General features: G+C 40.6%; 1 protein-coding gene and 1 long non-coding RNA gene across 3 annotated transcripts in view; one reads left to right on the top strand and one right to left on the bottom strand.

Annotated features, from left to right (window-relative positions):
• Positions 1-6,250, top strand: part of STON2 (stonin 2) — a 150,505-nt gene extending 144,255 nt beyond the window's left edge. For both annotated transcript variants that reach the window (XM_005656442.4, XM_021099580.2), the window contains 2 exons: positions 4,000-4,202; positions 5,702-6,250. In XM_005656442.4, the coding sequence (XP_005656499.3) occupies positions 4,000-4,202; positions 5,702-5,785 (287 nt within the window). In that variant the 3' untranslated portion in view covers positions 5,786-6,250. The remainder of the gene's footprint in view (positions 1-3,999; positions 4,203-5,701) is intronic.
• Positions 4,057-23,698, bottom strand: part of LOC110261640 (uncharacterized) — a 33,505-nt gene continuing 13,863 nt past the window's right edge. The window contains exons 2-3 of the long non-coding RNA XR_014811243.1: positions 6,466-6,522; positions 4,057-4,140 (exon numbers count right to left, since the gene is read on the bottom strand). This is a non-coding gene — a long non-coding RNA (uncharacterized LOC110261640). The remainder of the gene's footprint in view (positions 4,141-6,465; positions 6,523-23,698) is intronic.

Below are 23,698 nucleotides of genomic sequence, written 5' to 3'. Positions count from 1 at the left end.
ATGGAGGTTCCCAGGCTAGGAGTCAAATTGGAGCTATAGCCATTGGCCTGTATCACAACCACAGCAATGCAGAATCCGAGCTGCGTCCATGACCTACACCACAGTTCATGGCAATGCTGGATCCTTAATCCACTGAGCAAGGCCAGGGATCGAACCAGAGTCCTTATGGATGCTAGTCAGATTCATTAACTGCTGAGCCACAAGAGGAACTCCTGACTGGCTTCTTTCAGCAAAAATAAATTGTTGGAAAGGTATAGGTGGATCAGAGAACGGAAGGAACAAGCAGGCTTCAGAAACAGGAACCATGGATGTCCCCTCAGGCTGCAGCTGTTGAGACCACTCATCACAAGACATTTTTTGTCACTGTGCCACTTGGCCCAAGAGCCAAAGGAAGAATTGGGTATTTAGAGGGACATGACCACCAAGATGACATGCAGTGCTAGGAAGAGTATTACTCAAAAGGGAAAAAAAAGTCTGTTATCAGAAGAAAGGGGGAATGGATGCAGGGTAGGGAATAAATGGTCTGCAATCACTTACCTTAATGCTTCCCAGTGAGGTACTGTTCGGTAGGCTCCAGGCCAATTAATTCTGCCTATATATTACATATATCCAGATTACTCGAACTTTACTTACGAATGATTTTTAAAATACAGGACAGCATAAGGATATCTGGGGATGTTTCTCACTTAAACCCCCCCTCCCACCAATTATTGCTTTTTCTGTCATGGTTATGTAATTTTAGAAAGGAACCCCCCAAAAGAACTTATTCTACTTCTGGCCAATGGTCTGTTATCAGATCAGGAAATGAACAGCAATTAAATTAATTGAAATTAGTAGTTTCCTTTTCTGGAAACTTGAGATGTACATGACCTGAAATCCAGTCAGATTGCAGATTCTTACCATTGCTGGTATTCTCTGTGCCCAGCCTCTGCCCTCCCCATCCATGACACCAGAGAACTGACAATGGTCTCTCAGTATTTGTCCCTTTTCTGAGCTCCTCTGAATTGGTCTTGAGACAACCTTGGGAAGGTGCCTTTTATAGGATAGTTTGCATAATCTTCACACTTGTATTTACAGTGAAAGGACACTGAACCTCTGCACTGAACACTCCTGCCTGCAGTGGCCCTGCAACCCCCGCCCCCAGCAGGTAGGATGGTTAGACTGCAGGGCAGCACAGACCAGCAGGTCAGCATCCCCAGCTTTGTGGGCATCCCACGCCTACAGCCACAGCAGGCTTACCCCAATCAAGCCACGAAGAGACTAATAAGCTGCCATGGGCCAGCAGGGCCCCTCTATCTACATTGTCCCAGAACCACCCCTGCCCCAATCCCAAGAGCTTTCCTTAATCCTAGAAGGCACCAGAACAAGTCCGGTAATTTCCAGACTGCTCTGCCAGGAAATAAAACATTCTATCCTGTATCAGTAGGTTTCTTTGCTGGAATTTCAGTTCTCCTTAGATCAACTGAAAACAATTCCAATATAATTCCCCTTTTATGGAAGATAAAAATTGGAATGCTGCTGTTATTATTTTGGCCACACCTGTGGCATGTGGAAGTTTCCAGCCAGGGATTGAACCCATTCCACAGTGACCCAAGCTATTGCAGTGACAAAGCAGGATCCTTAACCTGCTATACCACAAAGGAACTCCAAAAATATGAATTTTAATGTTAAATTTTCTCAACTTTATCAAGAAAGATGAAATAATACATGAGCTCATTAGTTCATTACCATAAATTAAATTCTATTACTTTCAAAATTGCATTTCCCTATCTGCCCATCAGCCCTACACATCTATCAGTTGATGCTGGAAATCAAGAAAAAAAATGCTGCTTTCATAGTATGTGCTGTGAGTATGCTTTGGTGGGGTGACAATAGCGGGGTGAGTTTTGTGGAAAGTTATGATTTCTCAATGTTCCAACAATGTGTAAATAAGGGTAAATAGATAAAACTGTTGTTCAGGTTGCTACTAAATTAAGAAACTCCTCTATATTCTTTTTAATGATCTAACTCTACAGAAATATATGAGAGGAGTCTAGGACATAATTTGGAGTTAGATATGAGTTTTATTTCCAGTACTACAATTTAATGGCTGTGCGACCTCAGGCAATTTACTTAAAACTTTCAGAGAAATGTTTCCTCTTTAATAAAACAGACTTATTAATACCTAGCTCATTAAGAATGAAATTAAACAATGCTTTACGTATTTAGCACAGCCTCTGTTTGGTAAGTGATAGCTATATAATTACATCTGTGGTACACAGTTTAAAAAAAATTGAACGGATTCTCAAATGTAATTTTTACTATTACATGTATGCTAAATTCCTTTTCTAAAAAACAGTGGAATTCTTTGATAATCTCCCAAAGTATCAACTTTTAGAAAGAATCATTGAAATATGTTACATTTGTGAAACAGAGCAAAATAAATACTTCACTCCGAAATGTTTTCCTTGGAGAGTGGGTGTGTATGTCCTCACTCTCTGAGATTAAAACGTCCTGCCCAGACCAATAAAGGAAGTTGGAATTATTTGGGGAAACTCAGATAACTTAAGGGCTGTTGCAGTTACATAATGAGGTCAGGGTCACGCTGTTTATCTGCATTTGAGTTGCATTATCGGGGTTCTTACAGTTTCCTTTCACTCCACCCCTGTCACCCTGCAAACCTGGTCTTGAGGTCTGAGGACTGTGAGGTTATGACTGAGACAAATCAGTTAAGGACACCTGAGAGTCAGACTGCTGGGTCCAATTCTTAGTTCTGCCACTTTCTAGCTATGATCTTGGGCAGTTCACCCGACCTCCTAAAGCCTTAGTTTCCTCATGTGTACAGTATACGGATCATGACTCCAAGGGCCTGTTACAAAGATGCAGCGAAGAGACTCCGCATGAAGTATTTGGCACAGTCCTTGGTCAGAGTTCTCAACAAATGCTTCTTGCTACATCTGGTGGATGACGATGATGCTACTTCAGTGGTGACAGTTACAGAACTAAGCGCCCTTTTCCCTTAAGTAATTTAATAACAATCCTTAAGTGAAAATCAAACCGTAAGTTTTGCCTTTCAAATACAGCAGAAACAGCCATGGACCTGTAAACAGCAGTAAGGGACGATGCCTGGCATTGTCCAGCACACCCTTTCCTACCACCAATTCCTCACCTCCCAGATGAGGAACTGAGGCCTGGAGAAAACAAAGGACTTGGCTGTGGGATCCCTATCACCCAGGAGAGCTGCAAGTCAAACCAGGTGTCCTGTTAGTCTGTGTTCTCGCCAGTGTTCCATATGCTTCTCCAATGCATACATGCTGTTTCTAAAGGCTCTGTCATTTACAGATACCATTTATACAAAAAACATGCCAAAAGCATTTAAAAAAATATGACAGAGTTCCCACTGTGGCTCAGCAGTAATGAACCCAACTAGTATCCATGAGGATGTGGGTTTGATCCCTAGCCTCGCTCAGTGGGTTAAGGATTTGGCATGGCTGTGGTTGTGGTATAGGCCAGTAGCTACAACTCCAATTTGACTGCTAGCCTGGGAACTTTCATATGCCACAGGTGTGGCCCTAAAAAGTGGAGGGGGGGAAAAAAAAAGACATGCTATTAAGAGAATTCAATTCATCTTTCCAAGGAAATCAATGATTTTGCTCCAGGTGTCTGTCTTTGATGTTTTCTTAGGTGCTAAGTGCTGATCTCTTATTCCTTTTGGTCAGTCTACAACCTCTATTTCTTAGTACGTGTGCCATGTTCACAAAGCACTCTGACCTAAGCAGGCTGAATGAAATGTTTCTCAGGTCATGGGTTTTATTGCTAGGATACCAGGTGACTGTAATCAGATCATATTATATCAAAGGGTCTGAGGTGCATGCAGTGTGCTTTCTGCTGAGGCAAATCCTCTGCTCAGCGTTGGACCCTCTTAAAGACTGCCAAGCCTCCTCTGTTTGTTACTGAGGCTCTTCTGCTACTTCCTCCCCAAAGGATTTGAGCCCTACATGCTTTGTCTTTCTCTTATAGCTTCCGGTCACCCACACTGTTTCTTCTGCCACCTTGAACTTGGCTCTGACCGGGAAGTGCCTTCCAGATTTGCCAATTACGTGAACGTGGAGTTCAGCATGCCTACAACTTCTGCCTCCAAAGCTGCCGTAAGATCCATCTCTGTGGAAGACAAGACTGATGTCAGGAAGTGGGTCAATTATTCCGCACACTACAGCTACAAGGTAGCCCCGGGAGGCATCTGGCTAATGTTTCCCAGTCTCTTTGTTCACCCTTGTGCCCTCCCCCTCTCATTCCTTTTAGCAATGCCTGCCCAGGGTGCAGGGTGTTCAACCACTTTGGAGGGAGGGGGTTCACCATGCATGGCTGTGGATGAGTCTGCTCCAAGTTAAATGAATAAGCTCTCTAGTGGGCAAGAGAAAGGTTGGAAAGAAAAATAGAGGCTGATGAAAGAGGAGAATATGATGTCTTTCATTCACCATGAACAACAGTAATGGCGTAAAGGGATTATCATCATCATTTGTCATATAATTTATATGCAGGAGAGTGATCTTGGAAGTGGAAGGAGTGTCAGAAAAGTGCTAACCTGAAGCATATACTTTAGTTACAGGCATTGAGGAAGTGGATCCGAATGAAGTTAAGATACATATGACCTGGTCTCTGGGCTTTAACAAGGCAAAACTCAAAAGCCAAGCAAGCTTCTGTAATAGTAACAGGATTAGGGCTGTGGAGGAGGAAGTGAAGTTGGAGAGTTCTGACATAAATTGTGATTATATCCTGAGGAGTGAGAAATTTAATAGGAGATTAAATGCCAAAGATGGAAAATGGGGAATTACTAAAGAAGGATTTGGAAAAGTGGTTTAATACTTTTCTATTCATAATAATATCGTTAGATTGATAGTGTCATTTATTGCTTTTAAAATGTTTCCTTAGTTGTGTGATGTAAAACATTAAACTATCAAAAAGAACAAATACTCCATCTTGTGGCCAGAAAAAAAAACAAACAAAAAAACTCCAGTACTTTTCTAAAACACGACACCAGTCAACTCCGTCTTGAGCAGTTTCCCTCCTCATAAAGTGGTATTGAGAGAAGCAGCTTTAGTTATGAAACTCCCCAGCTCAAAGGATTCCCTGCCTGATTTACCACAGGCTTCAGATGAGGTATGTCACTTTCAAGACATAATTAATTTCTTCATCCGTTTATACAGCTGTAATGTTTTGCAGAAGATACATATGGAACGGTAAATACCACAATACTTAAGTCTGAAGACTTTTTAAAGGGATAGAGTGTTAGCAGCCAATTACAAAGGATCTCATTCATTTGAAAAACTTGTATGCCTGTATTACTGAGGTGCGATAGTGAACAAGGGTCTGCCCTGTCCTCTGAAGCCTGTGGAGCTGGGCGAGTGTACAGGGTACACTGGAAGTTTACACACGGGAAGCACCTAACTCTACCTCATAAGTCAAGTAAAGCCTCACAGAAGCAACTGTGGCCTTTGATCAACTGTGCAAAAAATAAGAATCTTCCAATGGACTATGAGGGAGAGGGAATTCCAGACCAAGCAAAGATCATGTGCAAAGCCAGAGCCATAATAATTATTCACAGCTTGGGTGTGATTAACCAAATTACAAGGAATCTTAAAAAATCTAGTGAGGTATTGTCTTTTGACTTCTTTATTAGGATGTGTTCCTGATATTTCTCTCCAACTTTTATTCTTAACAGGTGGAAATTGAGCAAAAAAAGAGTTTGAAGCCAGACTTCGAAGGAGATGAAGTAGAAAATCCCAAGGAGTGTGGGGTCCAGTGAAGAAGCCCCACTGCAGAGGGGCCTGACCCAAGAGTCAGGATGGGCTGTCTTCCTTAACAGCTCAAGTTCTTGTCCGCATGGCTGCTCCATGTTGGGAACAGTGTATTGGACCTTCCTGTTCATAGTTGCCTGTATTTTAACAGGAAACCCTAACTGGTTGCTTTGGAGAGGCTCTGATTATGCCTGAAGCACCTGGGTCACCTGGCTTTTAGAGTTTCCTGTATTAATTAAGCCTCCTCTTCATTCTGCTTATCTCACAGCATTTGGGTGTGGCTTGTTGCGACTGATAAAGTCAGGAAAAGAAATTTCCACATCAGTGTTGGCATGACTTCCTTCTGATGTTCATCTGCCACTTGCATCAGTTTCTGGAAAAAGAGTCTGGAGAGGTTAATTAACTACAACTCCATCTCTGTCAATCCCTCTACAAAAAGTTGAGAAAAGGTATAAAACTGATGTCCTCTTTGAGTCTGCTAGACTTTTCATAGGTGTTTCCATTCTTTAAATGTTAACACTATGCAACAGAGGTCTGAGATGGTTCTCTCCTGGTTCTAGATTGTTTTGATTGAAACACTTTTTCCATCTTTTGAGGGTGTCAGTCCCAGTGTTCACCACCCTGAGTCACAATAGACAATGGAAAAAAGGCACAATAGGATACTTTTAAATTCTGTGATTAGCCCTACCTTCTGCAAAGAGTAGCTGTTGAAGGGAAAGCAAAATTGAGCTTACTTTTCTTCATTCTGGGGAAAAGGGAGATTCATTATAAGATTATTTTCAATTCAGGAAACAGCTTCAATCTCAGTGAATTTCCAAATTCACACTGGCCAAATAGAGGCCATTTCTGATTCCTGAAATACACATCTCAGGCATTTGTTAGGGGCTTTTGGGAACTCTTTTTATACCTCATAGCCAGTAGATAATTGCAAGTCTCTTTAACTCAAACTTCACAGGAAATATAAGTTGAAAATCTCATTTTAAAAGCTGTTTCAAAACTATGCTTGTATGAGCTTTTCCTAAAAATTCAGTTTATTAATCACAGTATTGTACTAGACCTAAAGGCAGAAGATTCCAGGGTAGAAATAGGGGAAAGCCATATTTTTCTCCTGTTGGGAACACTCAATACTGATTCCAAGAATCTAGGACACTCAACATTCTCTCTCTTTATCTGTTCCTGCTCACATTCCATACTTCTGCATCCCAAAGGAGATACCAGCTCAACAATTTAAAGGCAGCTTTTATCTGCCTTCCTATTTCTCCCATGAAGAATAAAGGGGACAGAAAACACACTTATAAGATTTGTAGATGACAGAGAAAGATATATATATATATATATATATATATATATATATATCGTCTGCTGACTGGCAGGTTCAGGATTAATTCATACAGTGAATATTCACTGGATTCTAACTATGTATTGACATATTGATTAGAATCATAATTTTGTGAAATACCTGAACATAAGACTGAAACTAAAAGGACAAAACTGAATAGGCATTAATGAGAAACTCAATATTCTGAGTTTCTTAAATGCAACCCTCTAAGTACAGAATGGTGTACCTACCTGTGTACAGATGTGTGTGTTAATGGGAAGAGTGTTGGAAAGTCCTGGTTTCACAGCAGTTTTTGTAAAAATGTTTTCTTAGGGAAATGTGAGTTCAATTTTGAATGAGGAGTATATCATAGCTGTTCACAGAACTAATACATTTCACTCCGTGGTAATGGAAGTCTAGAGAGGCCTGCATGCTTCACTGTTCAGTTCACATCTGCATGGAGTGTTGGGTTCAATTCCGGGAACCATATTTTAAGAGAGACATTAATAAATTGATTCTGTCCAGAGTTAGGTGGCCAGGGTTGTAAAGAGTCTGATTATTCAAGAAACAGGGGAACAGTTGTCCTGAGGGTATAGCTGGAAAGGGAGAGCAGAAAAAGAGGGAATGATGTATATAATTGCTGCCTTGAAATCTCTGCTGAACTACTGGAAGGGAGAAGAATTGAACTTTTTCTGTGTAGCTTCAAAGGACAAAAAGAGGAACTTTATGGATGACAGATGTTTGCTTCAAATTAAGATAGGATATTCTAATAAGAGTACTTCTAAAGAGGAATGGACTCCAGTAAAATTTCCAGGTGTAATTGCTGCAAATGCTCAAATAAAGGCTAAAATAACACATCTATCCCAAATGTTATGAAAGGGACTCTTAGACTGGATATGGGCTAGATGCTTATCAAGAACCCTTCTACAAATAGGTTTAGTTTGAACAGTAATAGGTCTCTCTAACTCTAGTTATTTTTAGATTGATAAGTGGTTTTTCATGCTCTTTGAAATACAGTTCCCTAGAGGTCTTTGTCAAGTGAGGACTCCAAGGCATAGCCCTTCCACTGTTGTGCTAAAAGTACATAAAACTCATCGCAGAAACACTGAGATGGGCTGAAGAGTTGGCAAGGTGAAGATCATTTCACCACCTTCTTTACCTAAGGTTAGCACCATGTACCCTCTCAAGAGGTACCCTCTTCACCCGTTAGCATCACACGTGTACTGGTGCTTGGACTGTTTTTTCCTGTTGGTTAATTCTCATTGCCTTTGTGCTTTCACTTGGACTTTTTTTTTTTTTTTTTTGGCTATGCCTGCTGCGTGTGTAAGTTCCCCGGCCAGTGATCAAATCCAAGCCACAGCTATGCCAACACCAGATCCTTAACCCACTGTATCACAGTGGGAACTCCTGGGCAAATACCCTTTGATGTGCAGATTCTAAGTTTGCCACCCTGGACCTGGATTGTGTGTTTGTGGCTACATATAATCTTCATCTATGTTAATAATGTGAAAATATTAAAAGAGCTGTGCTCTTTTTTTTTTTTTTTGGTCTGGTGACTTGCTTCGTGACTTTTATGAGGTACTTTGTGGGGAAACCATTAACCCCCCTTGTCACTCTAATAAACATAGTACTAGTCATGTCTTAGCAAAATTTTGTATTTCACTCACATTAAATATAAGCTGGACAGTTTTTTTCCCTATCCCCCTCCCTCCACCTTTCTGCATTATTGGCACTCTCATAACCCTTGAGAACATTTTTTTAATGTAAAACATTTGAAATAAGAGTAATTTTTTTTCTTTTTTTTTTCTTTTTTAGGGCCACACTCATAGCATATGGAGGTTCCCAGGCTAGGGGTCCAATCAGAGCTACAGCTGCTGGCCACAGCCACAGCCACATCAGATCCAAGCTGTGTCTTCGACCTACACCACAGCTCATGGCATCGTCAGATCCTTAACCCACTGAGAGAGGCCAGGGATCGAACCTGAAACCCCATAGTTCCTAGTCGGACCCATTTCCACTTTGCCATGATGGGAACTCCCAAACGAGAGTAATTTTTATTCAAATTCAGTTGATGAGGGTAGGGGCTTATTTCCCTGGAAATTCACATTCTCAAGAAATGTGATCCATGGAGGCAAGAAATGTAATTTATTCCTTGCTTCCAGCACCTAGCATCAAGCTTGGAATATAACAACTTTCAGCCACTTTACAGCCTTGCTAATAGGACAAATATATATTGGTGAAATAAAGGAAAAATATTAAGTATTCAATAAATGTTTGCTGAAGGAATACTGACCTTGAGATTTTAAGCCTACCTAACCCTTATCATTAAATACTTATATTAAAGCATGCAAGCATGCTTTTATTTCCTGGAGCACTTAAATTTTTCTTGCCTTGCCTCCGCGGTCAACTAATGATAACTGTCAGTACTTAATGCACAGCTGAATTTAAACTGCAGTGTACCTCATAATGAAACACATTTTTGTGCCCCCACATAACAGCACAGATATGCAAGTCAGATCTGTGAGCCCATTCGAATGGTCAGCAGGAGAAGAAAGCATTTAACAGAGTGCATGGTCAGTCTTGGTGTGCTAGGTCTTTGTTTTCCCCAACACTAGCCACTGACCACTATTACTACATATTTGTTTTGTCACCACAGGAAGATGGAAGTCTGAGGTAGTAAGGCTGAAACTTGTGAAATGGCATTCTGATTTCAGAAGCTGCTTTAAATCTCATAATAAGTTTAGTAGTGAGAAAACAATGATTTGACATTTTTTTTTAAAAGCCCTGAAAATATTAAGCTAATTGAGTAGGAAGCACTGCCATCTAGTCTACTTTTTAGAAGTTTTCCCACTTGGGAATGGTAACTTTAACTCTTCTACGAATGGAAGATGATGATAAGTTAATTCTAGCATATCTAGAGTTTAGGTCATGATAAGAATGCAACTTAAAGGAGTTTCCATTGTGGCTTAGTGGTTAACGAATCCAACCAGTATCCGTGAGGATGTGGGTTTGATCCCTGGCCTTGCTCAGTGGCTTAAAGATTCGGTGCTGCCGTGAGCTGTGGTGCAGGCCTGCAGCTGCCTGGGAACTTCACATGCTGCAGGTGTGGCCCTTAAAAGCCAAAAAAAAAAAGGCAACGTGACAGAAAATTCAAACAAAACTGACCAAAAGACAAAACCTATAAGAAATATCACCAAGGAAAGGAATTATCTCCAAAATTTCACTACCACGTGTCATCCAAACCATGACAACTCTTATATAAAATTAGTCATAGCATTCTCACCACGTTCTAAACCAACACATTTTCTAAACATTACCAATGTCTAAGTGCCAATTCCTTAAAAGTCACTATTTCTTCACCATTTCTTAACTACGTTCTTTGTAAATGAAACTTGTTTTGGATATTATGACTCGTATTTAAGGACTTAAAAGAAATGTACAAGGCAGTTATAAATGTAGGAGACAGACGTGTATCGGTACTATTTTCCCATGTATTCGCTAAAGCAGGAATATGGAACTTTTACATTTCTTCTACTCTGTGCCTTAGCAAATCTGACTGAGTCTAGTCCTTTTGTTTTAACCATTGAACCATTGAAAAAAAGAAAAGTATCTCTGAATTTACAGTTCCAGGCCTGTAAAGGCAGACACTATCCATCTGGTAATGCCTGGAAGGAGCAAATAATAACTGCATGTAATGAAAAGCTATAAAGCAACAGAATAAAAAAAAAAAAAAGAACGGCAATATGAAAAAATAAAGTGTAGGGAACTCCACCTCCTGCTGTGCCCACCCACCCCAAACTAGCTTGTCCTGATCCTTACTTAACAAATCTCGACCAAACTCCTACATGAAAAGAACTGTCTTGCCCTAGACATAAAGTCTCAATAAATATCTTAAACTTGGAGCTCCCACTGTGGTGAAGTGGGTTAAGAATCCGACTACAGTGGCTGGGGTTGCTCTCCTCGACATGCTGGTTTGATCCCCAGCCAGATGTGGCAGTTAAAGGATCCAGCAGTACAGTGTAGGTTGCATCTGTGGCTTGGACACAATCCCTGGCTTGGGAACTTCCACATGCCATGGGTGGGGCCAAACAATTACATAAATAAATATCCTGTCACCCACCTTCGAGATGCTCTCAGGACCCAGATGAGGGGTGTATTCCTTTCCACAGTAAAGAATACATAAACTCAGCTTTGTCTTGCCCACAAAAAACAAAAACCAAAACAAAACACCTGTAGAGAAATGACATACAGCACTGGCCACCAAACCTCAGAATACTTGAACTAGAGATCATCCCTTAAATGCTAAGGACCTCCAAGAATAATAAGAGTGCCTAGCAGGGATAAATAACAGAATTAATTCAGTCCAACAAATATTTGGTCAAGGTGCTGTCCTGGCAGCCAGCTTTCCTAAAGTGAGCTAAGGCCAAACCCAAGGACACTGTGGACTGCTGATGTAAAGACACTGGGGGGTATCCTTTATCAAGGGAGAACTGGGGTGCCTGTGAATCTCTAAAGGACACAGTCATGGAGACAATCACCATATTAAGTTACTTGCTATTTTCCCAGCTGGACTTCAGTGACCTCAGTGAAAAAAGTGAGGAAGCTCCTTTCCAGTTCCAGTTTTATGGATTCTTTCACAAAATACCCTTTGGTGCCACTGTCGGTGATACTTCATGTCAACAGGACGCTTCATATAGTAGCTATAAGGACCAAAAAGTTTACAATCTGAATACAGGAAAAGTCAGCTGGCCTATCATTTCCCTTTTTATGTCGCCATCCTCTTCCATCTGCCCAGACAACAGAAACACAGAAAACCCTGCAGTCCTCTATTCTGTAGTTGCCTTCAAAACATAAACAAGGAAGATCAAAAGGATGGTGAAGATCAGTTGGAACACTGCTCTGGAGGTTCCCTGGCATCACCCAGCATAGCTATGGTATGAGTGTGAAAAGAAACAGATAGGATTTGGGTTCTATTTGAAGCAGAAGCAGGTCTAACCCTCCAAGATAGTGATGTCAGGAATGATCACAGCCCTTTATACAGAAGACTACAGAAATCGACGCAGTAACCATTTGGGGGCTATTTGTAACACAGTTACAGCAAAACAAGATGAGTGAAAGGGTCAGTCCTCCCTATCCTCACAGTTTCTTGGTAAATGTGGTTAAAAAATTTTTAAAAACATAGACAAGCTACAAAATAGCATTTCTTGTATGATACTTGTTAGTATGATTTTAGTTCCCTCTACTTAAAGAGTTGGTCAAATGTAACGACTCAATTGTAGCTGGACAGAGTAAGGAACTCCAGCATCCTCTCTGTTCAGTCCCATCTTCTGCCTCAGATCAAACCCTCAGTGCTAGCTGTGGACAGCACCTGGCCACACTGTGACCAAAGCCCTAAGTACCCCTCTTGCCTCCCTGTGCTTCGGGATCAGCCCCCGCCCCCAACCCCCTGTGGTTGCCAATGGGAGAAATTCTGGGAAGACAGGCATCCTGACCAGCAACCTGCTAGACCAAAGCATCTTAAGGGGTTTGAAGTAAGGGGGTGACAGAGGGAAGAATATGAACTCCCCTAAGTCAGCATTAATTTAACCTTTGTGCCACCTGCCAAAAGAACCTGGAGAAACTTTACCATATTCAAGAAATTAAACAGAATTAGTGTTTTAAGCCAGGTGTTTAAAGAACACCTCCTCCTCACTCCCCATTTTTGCAATGCTCCGAGTGAGTTTCAATGTGTCAGGATGGACGGACCCAAGATCCAATGAATGATTCAGCCAATCCAAGACCTGAATTTTCTTTCCTTCATCATCCATCCTCATTCAGTGTAACGTCTTGTATAATTGTGATTAATTCTATGTAAAAAGTTTACTTAAAAAATATGTGCCTATGTAATAAAGTCTACACACTGGTTAACTGTATAGAATAAGGTTTTGTTTTTAATTGTTCTGCTCAACATCTGTAATACCCTTTTTTGAACTATGAAAAAGTGCTATTAAAAATTTTAAACAAAATCTGTCACTCTGCAAGATTTAATGAGGTCAGGCATAATGAAAAATGTCTATTATTAAAAAGATTCATCATCCAGTTAATATGGTTAATGATCATAAGCTGACAAGTTAACAAGTGACCTGTATCCTAGTTAAGTTTATCATGTATATACTTTAATCAATTCAAGATAGATATAATGTATTCTTATTTTGTGCCAAATTCAGTGAGAAAACAAAATAATGCAGTCCTTGAGTTTTTCTTTTTTTCTTTTTTTTTTTGGCAATAGGTATGTATACATATAAATAAGTGAAAATATAAAAGAGGATATATTTAAAAAACCACAGTATTTGCATTACGTACCTGGCATATTGTCAGCACTCAACAAATAACCATCCAGGAATTCCCTCTGTGGCACAGTGGGTTAAGAATTCAACTGCAGTGGCTCGGGATGCTGGGAAGGCTCAGATTCCATCCCTAGCCTGGCGCAATGGGTTAAAGGATCTGGTGTTGCTGCAGCTGCAGTTCCTGGCCTGGGAACTTTCATATGCTATGCGTATGGCCATAAAAAAAAAAAAATACAACAAACAAAAAACCCCCAAATAACTGTTAAATTGATGCAACTAAGTGACTAAAGTGAACATAAACTCAGGGGGAAAATCAATATGGACTAGAATACTTGGGAGGTTTTCACAAGAAAGATAACTTTTCAGAGAGATCTAGAGGTATGGGTAAAATTTAGCTCAGTGGAAAGAAGGGAGTTAAGAGTTGGGAAGAGGCAGGTGTAAAAGTGGTATGATGGATTAGCAGATGAGCCTGACCTGGGTGAAGGGTTCATGCACATCAAGAGAGAAGAGTGACAGTGAGGCCAAGCTGTAGGAGAGCTGGCCTCTGGCTTGAGGTTGGACTCTATCTAGTAAATGCTAAGAAGCCATTTTAGAATCTTGCCACTAAAGCATTATTCCAGAAAGACTAATCTGTCCAGGATGTGCAAGGTATTTTGGTCTATGGGAAAGATTAAAAGCAAGGAAGATAATGGTTTCTTGGAGTAAACGAGAAAGAAACAGCTCTGTGGTTTTGTTTAGTTCAATAGACCACAGGCATCTTACTGCAAAATACATTTATCTACAAGGGGAGAACTCAAGCCAGTTTAGAAGTCCCTGACTACTGAGAGAACTCTATCCTGAACAGAACACACAGAATTTTATAGCCTAGTTGGTATGAAATTGATATTAGTAACTGTTATCATGCACTACAGAGCCAAATAAGAGAATAATATTTTCTTAAGCTGTGGCCTCTGAAGACTATTCTATTTCTTAAGCCTGTTCTTTCACCACTATCTGCTCAGGGTCCACTTAAACAAGTTCTGAGACTTAACTGTCTAGGTCTCACATTGTTGCAAGGTTTTAGCCCTTTAAGTTCCCCCTTTCCTTTAATATCTAATTGGAATAACTACTCAAGTAACTGTATGAAGCCAAGTATGCTCCCTAATGTTCCTCTGGATTTGGGGCAGGGGGAATTGAGAATGAGGAAGCAAAGATGGGGATTTAAATTTCCTTGGTGTCATTTATTAGCTCTTATTCTAAACTCCCCCCAGCTCCTCTGTGATCACCTCCAACTGTCTCCTCTGCATGCCTCCATGCTGGGCAGCTTTCCGTATCCCCAAAACATAGTAATGGGAGCTAACACTCCTACTGTGCAGGTTACTCCCCTGCAACCACTAATACTAAGTATTTTAGATGCATTGTCTTATCTAACAAAGGCAGCCCCCTTACTCTACTCTGCAAAGCACTAATAATTCACGGTTAATGGTACAACTGATGTTTACTGAAAGTTAACAATCCATGGTGGGTATTCACAGCACAAAACAGGAAAAGAACTTTACTTTCAGATATCCCTATCTCTAAAGTTCATTACCCACACCCCACAGAGGGAAGCCTTATTAAAACATCTTTCTCCTTCAGCTCTATCCTGAGTAAATGGAGCCAATCCTCCAAGTCCCAAAGGACTCTGTCTCTGCCTGCCAAGGGAAAACTGAAAACTCTTCTTAAAAATCCCATCATAAGTGAGAATTAAGTTCTAAAGTTCAACACTCTTGAAAATCATTTAAATTGTCTATAAAATAAAGCAGACTAAAGCATAAATCTTTAATGAAGTCACTGTATGACCCTCAATTAACTTTTTTTATTTCTCATTAAGATTACTGACAGAGCCATCACCATCCCAAATCCCAGCCACCTGAACAATGCCGTCCAGTTCATAGGCAACGTGGGCAAGTCATTAAAATGAGTCACACATTTATTCCCTGAGTTTTACCAACCTGAACTGACTGTTTGAGGCTCAACAGCATCTCTTATCTGCCTCAAAGACCCGAGTAGACGGGCAGACCAAATAAGTTGAATAGAAGTAATGAGTCTCCACTATACTTCACTTTATTATGAAAAGCAGTTTTTAGTTCCACTCCATCACATCCTGTTATGGACCCACTGAAGTATCTTTCCAAAGTGAAGAGAAGTATATCATATCTCCAAAAAAGAATTTACATAAACTCACAATTTTTCTTTAGAAGTCTCAATTTTTCAGAAGGAGTTAAAATCATGATACCTGTACTTGGGAGTTCCCATTGTGGCTCAGTGGTAACAAACCTGATTAGTATCTATGAGGACGTGGGTTTGATCCTTGGCCCCACTCAGTGGGTTAAAGATCTTGCACTGCTGTGAACTGTGATTTAGGTCACAGATGTGGCTCGGATATGGCGTTGCCGTGGTTGTGGCGTAGGCTGGAAGCTACAGCTCCAATCTGACCCCTAGCCTGGGAACTTCCATATGCTGTGAGTACAGCCGTAAAAAAGAAAAAACAAAAAACAAACAAAAAAACCCCCTGCACTTTTCTCCTAAATATGGTATAGATCAAACAGAAAAGAATAGGATAAAATCTATTCTCCACCTGTCAAGAACAGGCCCCCAGAGTGAAGACTTTTCTCTCATCTCCCTCTAGTTCTTCTCCCCTCTCTTCTCTTCACTAACAGGCATAAGGTCCTGAGAGCCTAGACTAGTTTGGTGGTGGTGGCAGAGAAAGAAACATAGCTCAGAGCCTGAGACAGTCTCCAGTTACTTCTTCCCATACTGAACTGTGTGAACAACCCCCGAGTGCACATCTCTTGTGCTGCCTTTAAAATGTTTAATATTATCCTCATTAAAAAGCAATAGTTAGAGAATTGGCTTTCTCAGAATGTGGCCAACATGCACCAAAAGCAATATGAGTCAGCAAGCATAAATCAATACGCAATTGAATATGACTAAAATTCACTCTGTATTTTAGTGAGACTTTCATGTAATCCCTTGAAGTGAACTCCTATTTCCACCTCTGACCCTCTTCGGCCTGGGAAGTCATCTCTCTCTACTATTACTTTTCTTTCTCCATGCGGGGGTTACTCTCAGAGGTTACTGCTGCTAGAAATGCTGCAGAAATGCTTCTCACGATGTGTTGGGCAGTAGAGGATTTATCCCTTTTACACTCTTAATACACTTTTAACAAGGGAAAGGCTCAGTGTAAAGGAGAAAGAATCAACAGTTCAGAACCACTCCACTTGGTTATGTTTATCCTGAAGGCCGACAAGCAGCCTATCAGAAAATCAACGCTTTAAAAACAAACAAGCAAATAATCATAATAATAAAAACACTTGCCATTTATTTTACTACCAAAATACCACAAAACAGGTTGTATACCAATATATTCTCCCCTAAGATTTTAAAATAATGAACTTAAAGAGTACCCAAGACATCACGTTAAGGCTCAGTTTGGGAAAAGTTAACAAGAAAGTCTATGTGATTTGTCAAGAAAAACATATGAAAGAAATTAAAACTGCGTAATTATAGAAAATATAAGAGCCAAACACCATGACACTGCGCAAAGGTGAACACTCACATCTAAATGAGTAAGACCTGGTTTCTACTTGAGGTCTATAACTCCTTTTCATGACAATTTCAGTGATGGGATTCTTACACGTAAATCCTGCTTCTCTTGGGGAGCTGCTTTCGGTGGCAAAGCAGCATGATCAAGTGGGGGCTGGAACTTTGAAGCCTAAGTGCTCCTCATCTCTAAAACCCAGAACCAAGTTCTTGTGCGTGGAGACTTTCTCTTTATAAACCATTTGGTATGTCAATGATGGAAAAGCTTATTTGCTCTCCCAACTCTGGGCCGTCTCTGGAATCCCACCTCAGAGAAGAGAGAACTAGATGTAGTAGTAACTGATGTATTCAAAATCCTCTAGATCTTAGCAGTAATATTTTCAAGTACTTGTTTCTGTCCTCATTTTACAGGTAAGAAAATGGAGGCGCAATGAGGTCACTTATCTTGTCCAAGATTCATTAAGCTGCTAAGTTGTGGAACATGTCTGAGCTCTTAACTGTGTCACTCTGCCACCTACAGGAAGGTTGCGAGTGGGTCAACTCAGTTCCAGAGGACAGCAATGACTAACTCATCTTCAAAGTACTCTGTCTTCTTTGGGAATAACTGCTCATCAGTACAGCTGTCATTCCAGAGATGTTCTGAAGCACCCACTCCGTGTTCTATTAGAGTCAAAGGATATAGATGTAAATAAGACATGGTCCAGCTCCTCAAAAAAACTTATTTCAGAAGATGGTTTTGATGGCCTTCGGGACCAAAAGCAGCACACCTGGCACCTTCATGTGAATTATGAAAGGGCATCATGCCTTCTGGGCTGACAAAGCCCTGCATCAGAACACAGAGAATATTGCAAGTAGATCAAGTACAGGATTTCACCTCCACCTTCTCAGAAGAGTCCTTTTACGCAATGTAAAACTACACAACAGTACGAGGTGCCCTCTGCTCTATATCTGGTACTCAAATTATATGCTTGTGGAGATATATTCTTTAAAGCTATGCCTGAAAATATGCAAAGCCTTGAATTTACAAAAACATAAATCCATAGATAAGGAACTAGAGGAGTAGTAACTGTGTGTTTAAAATTTTACTTTAATCCCAGTATCAGTAAAAGGTAGGAAAGGAGGTGAACCTGCAGGAAACAACAAAGATGTATAAAGGACTTATAGGGAAAAAAAGAGGAACAACAAAGGGAAAACCAAAACCAATGAAGAGGTGATGGCTGAAGGACCTACAGAGAATGAGCACATCTTTAATCTTGAAACTTTAGGAAAATGACATATGCATACTTTAACAAGCACACACAGAAATGTTCCTAAGAATGGCTTTGTGAGACTGCCACATTTATATAAGCACCATGTAACAATGTAATTGCAACAAGAAATATTTCACCATGCACTTATAAAGTTGCATCCGTCATGAGACCACAGAATATTCTTGTCTACCCCCTGATATTATCACCATTAATGAAAACGGTAAACATTTAAGCAATTCTTAAGATTAGCAAGATAATTAATTTTAGCCAATAAGTATGCTAAAACTTCAAAATATTCATTCTTGTCCTCAAAAAGAATTTTATGTAAGAAGATAATGTATAATGCAAGGTATGTACAACAAATGCTAAATAAGTGGTGCTGAAATGATGGATTTTAGAATTCAAGAAGGAAATCAAATAAGCCATTACAATCAGGGGAAAGATTTGGAGAAGGGATGTGCTTTGAGTCAGTTCTTAAAGGAAAGGGTACCACTTCAAAAGCCAAAGTAGGGCACAGCAAGGAGGGCAAATGCATACCAAGTAAGGGGAACACAATTATGTAACTAAAGTGGGCAGGATTAAGTGTAAATAGTGGATTCAGACACAATCGGTACATCTATTCAAGGAGAATAGTAAAGATAATAAAAAAATGCCTAACTATAGAAGACTGTATTTTCCCAAAATGAGTGCAATGAAGACCAGTGCTTCTAATCCCATAAGCTCTTCTAGAGCCTTCTAGCCCCCATCAAATGGTAGAATCTATTTTTCCCAGCCCTTGAATTCGGGGCTGAATGGTGAGCTTATGACTGCTCCAACCAACAGAGCACAGAAGTGATGCTATGGGACTTAACAGAGCTAGGTCATAAAAGGATAGCTTCTGCTTGCCTCTCTGTTAGTCCACTCACCTTCAGACCCTAGTGACCATGTTATGAGGGTGCCCAGGACATATGGAGACACCACATGTAGGTTTTCCAGTTCACAGTCCCAGCTAAGATCTCAGTTGACAGCTGGAATCAACCAAGACATATAAGTGCATGAAGCTTCAGATAATTCCAGCCATCAGACTTTGAGTCTTCCAGTTGAGGCACCATCTGTCACAGACAAGAGACAAACCATCTCCACTGTACTGTGTCCAAATTCCTGATCCTCATAATCAATAAGCATAATAAATGACTACTTCGAACCAGTAAGTTCTGGGGTACTTTATGCTACTTATCCATAGTAAGTAGAACATGAACATTAACTGAGTGATTACCAGCTGCCATGTACTATGTTTGATGCCTTATATTTTATATCAGTTACTTATTTCTGCGTAACAAACCACCCTAAATCTCAGCAACTTGAAACAATAGATCATTATTATTACAGCTCAAACATCTGTGAGTCTATGGAGGATTGGCTGACTTAGGTTGAGCTCTTATGTCTCTGAGTGTTGGCTAGAAGCTGTGCCCTAGGCTGGGCTTAACTGGGGCATCTCAGCTAAGACCCCTCTTGAAAACAATAAGCTTGCCTGGATATGTCATTTTCATGGAGGCAGCAGCACAAGAGTAAGAGTGGAAATACATATGGCTTCTTGGGGCCTAAGGTTAGAAATGGCACAACATCACTTCTACCAAATTCTACCTGTCAAATTGAGTCACACGGCCAGGCACAGATTAAAAAATGTAGGACAAAAGACTACCTACTTATTGTATTGCAAAGTCACAGGCAAAGGGTGTGCAAATACAGAGGGCTGAAGGACTGGAGCCATTAACTCAATCTACTACATCTTTAATCTTCATAATTATCAAGTAATTGGTATTATTATCCCACTTTGTTGACAAACTGAAACCCGGATATTTAAAATAATGTAAATATTTAAAATAATTTAAAATATTCCAGGGGGGTCCCTGGAATTTCTGGTGAGACTGCTGCACCTCTGGCTGTCTCATCACTGCAAACTGCCTAAGACACCAAACTCTCAGACCTTTTTTTTTCTTTTTTCTTTTTAGGGTCACACCCACAGCATATGGAGGTTCCCAGGCTAGGGACCGTATCAGAGCTGTGGCACAGCAACACAGGATCTGAGCCATGTCTGCGACCTACACCACAGCTCACAGTGGGATCTTTAACCCACTGAGGAAGGCCAGGGAACAAACCTGTGTCCTCATGGATGCTAGTCAGATTTGCTAATTGCTGAGCCACGACGGGAACTCCCTCTCAGACTTTTTGCTCATTCTTTCAGCTGCCAGACCACAACTGGCTGCCAGAGTGCTGGGTCACCCATTCTTCCTTTCTTAAACCAATTCCTGACCTTCCTCAGGCTCACTATACCAACATGCCTCATATTTCCATTTAACTAATGTGGTATACCTGAGAAGGTATACCACTAGAAGTCTAAACCCTTTTTTCCATACCATCCCAATCACCCATGAATATGAACATCACCCCCTCACCCACTCCTCCCTAACCCCCGAATGCTTCCTGTGCCCTCTTAGTCCCATGACCTGTCATCAATACTCTTTATCTGTGATATCCTCTCTGAACATTCCCTTCACTTCCATGCCTTGCCTGAAACCTGCCTATCCCTTAAGGGCACTGGTTCCCCTGTCCTACAGACCTCTCAGAAAGATGCAGTTTGTTCTCTTACACCGTGTACCTCTGGTCTTAAAGGTTAGAAATAAGAGTGCTATCTTCCTTGCTTCCTACTGCTGCTTTGTAAGTCATTTTTCCTTCTCAAAGGATCTTCGCAAAGATCCTTTGTTGTTCATGTTATCAGACACTGCAACCCCAAATATTGCTATCCTATTGACCTCTAAGTCTCCCCTCATTTATGGAAGATTTTAGTACCTGGCTGTCAATCTTTATACCTGCTCCTGTTGCCACTATGATGGCTGACCAAACCAATGAGGAGGCCTCCTAGCTTCTTTTACTCCTTACTTTTGATGACTTCCTCCCCGCTTATCTCACTTCAGCTGCCATCTCCTATAGTCATATGCTTGCCAATAATTAATTATAAGCATTCCACTCTCTGACCACCATCCCTATCTTTCAAGGATTCTCTTTATCAAATACCTGACTTCAATTAAAAAAACTTCATTACACCTTCCAGTTCACTGAGTCTATCATTTTCCCACTATTCATCACCCCTGCAGACACATTTCCCATAACCCTTAGGTGTAATGGTCCATCATCATAGCCACTCACTGAGGTCCAAGGAAAGTGGTTTCCTCTTCAGGAAGATGCTCTAGGAGTTACACACATCTTGGATCACATACGCACTGGATCACAATCACAGGGTGGCTCTGAGCTGTAAAGGAGGCTCAAACATATAATCTCTTTGTTGGGCAAGACAAGCTAAATTCAGGGCATTCTATTAGTAGAAGGAAAACAGAACATGTATATTTGGTGACAGTTAGTAATCTCTGTCACATTAGTTAAGCCCATAATGACCTATTCTGTGCCTTCTCAGAAGTAGCTGAGTGAGACTAAAGAAAAGCACACAGTCTTAATGATTCTCATAATAAATCTCAGAAGAAATGATTCTAAAAAACTATCTTACATACTTCTGTAGCATACTTCTGGCCATAAAAAATGACTATATCATATTTTCTCTTTTCTCAAAACTTCAACGATCCCTTCCTACTCCATATACCTCACTCTCAGCTAATAACTTACTCTTGTATTTTATTGAAAAATTAAAAACAATCACAAGAACAACTTACTTTTCTTCCCACCACCAAATCTATAAACCTAACGACCTATTTCCACCATCAATTCTAATTTTTTTTTGCTCTCATCCCTCTGTCCTTTGTATACTTTTTATTTTGTATACTTTTTACAGCAAACAAACATTCCCTGTTCTGAGCAAAGGTGAACACTTCCCTTTGTGCTCTGGAGCCTATCTTCTCTGGCCTTTCTCAAGGACTGAGGCCTGCAATAATGTGCCATTTCTCTCGTATCATTATGTTTTGCTTTTCTGTGGGATATCCGCAGAAGCTTGGAAATAGTCTCTAAGAAACCCCACCTTCAAAAAAAATCACTTGAGGAGTTCCCATTGTGGCACAGCAGAAATGAATCCAACCAAGAACCATGAGGTTGTGGGTTCGATCCCTGGTCTCGCTCAGTGGGTTAAGGATCTGGCGTTGCTGTGAGCTGTGGTGTAGGTCGCAGACGCGGCTTAGATCTAGCATTGTGTGGCTGTGGTGTAGGCCAGCGGCTACAGCTCTGATTAGAGACCTAGCCTGGGAACCTCCGCAAGCGGTGGGTGTGGCCCTAAAAAAAAGACAAAAGACCAAAAAAAAAAAAAAAATTGTGGAGAGAATTCTGGGAAGTTCACAGAGTAGGAAGCACCAGGAATCTGTCTGACATAAACATTTTGGAACTCTGAAGTTCATCAAAAACTTGCAACTTCCAGGCAAGGGCTTGGACCAGAAATAAACCCTCACAGATTATTAATTTTTTTAGACCATTTAATGGGGCAAAGGACAGTCTTCTCAACAAATGGCACTGAGAAACTAGACACCTATATGCAAAAGAATAAAGTTAGAATAACTTAGCACCATATACCAAAATTTACTCAAAATGTGTGTTCCTGTTGTGGATCAGTGGTAACGAAACCAACTAGTAACCATGAGGATGCAGGTTTGATCCCTGGCTTTACTCAGTGGGTTAAGGATCTGGCATTGCCGTGAGCTGTAGTGTAGGCTGCAGATGTGGTTTGGATCTGCCCTTTCTGTGGCTGTAGGCTGGCAGCTTCAGCTCTGATTCAATCCCTAGCCTGAGAAATTCCCTATGCCACAGTTGTGGCCCTAAAAAGCCCCCCAAAATAAGTCCTACAATTATAAAGCCAACTGAAGAAAACAGGGCAAAAGCTTCATAACATTCAATTTGGCAATCGTTTGTTGGAAATGACACCATAGGCACAGGCGACAAAAGAAAAATAGACAAACTGGACTTAAGACAAAATTTGAAAATTATGTATCAAAAGACAATACCGGAGTTCCTGTCGTGGCGCAGTGGTTAACGAATCTGACTAGGAACCATGAGGTTGCGGGTTTGGTCCCTGCCCTTGCTCAGTGGGTTAAGGATCCGGCGTTGCCGTGAGCTGTGGTGTAGGTTGCAGATGTGGCTTGGATTCCGCGTTGCTATGGCTCTGGCGTAGGCTGGTGGCTACAGCTCCGATTGGACCCCTGGCCTGGGAACCTCCATATGCCGCGGGAGCAGCCCAAGAAATAGCAAAAAGACAAAAAAAAAAAAAAAAAAAAAAAAAAGACAATACCAACAGAGTAAAAAGGCAACCTGTAGATTAGGAAAATATACTTGTAAATCATATATCTGATAAAAATTAATATCCAGAATATATAGAGAAATCCCAAAACTGCACAATAAAAAACATAACTCACAAGTGGACAAAGGACTTAGATATTTCTCCAAGGAGATATTCAAATGACCAATAAACACTTGAAAAGATGCTCAAGGTCA

Source organism: Sus scrofa, chromosome 7, assembly GCF_054392235.1.
Source record: "Sus scrofa isolate SSC_HxYL_T2T_F1_AM1 chromosome 7, Sscrofa_HxYL_maternal_Yorkshire_Landrace_v2.0, whole genome shotgun sequence".
Taxonomy (NCBI): domain Eukaryota; kingdom Metazoa; phylum Chordata; class Mammalia; order Artiodactyla; family Suidae; genus Sus; species Sus scrofa.
This window is presented reverse-complemented; position numbering and strand designations above follow the sequence as displayed.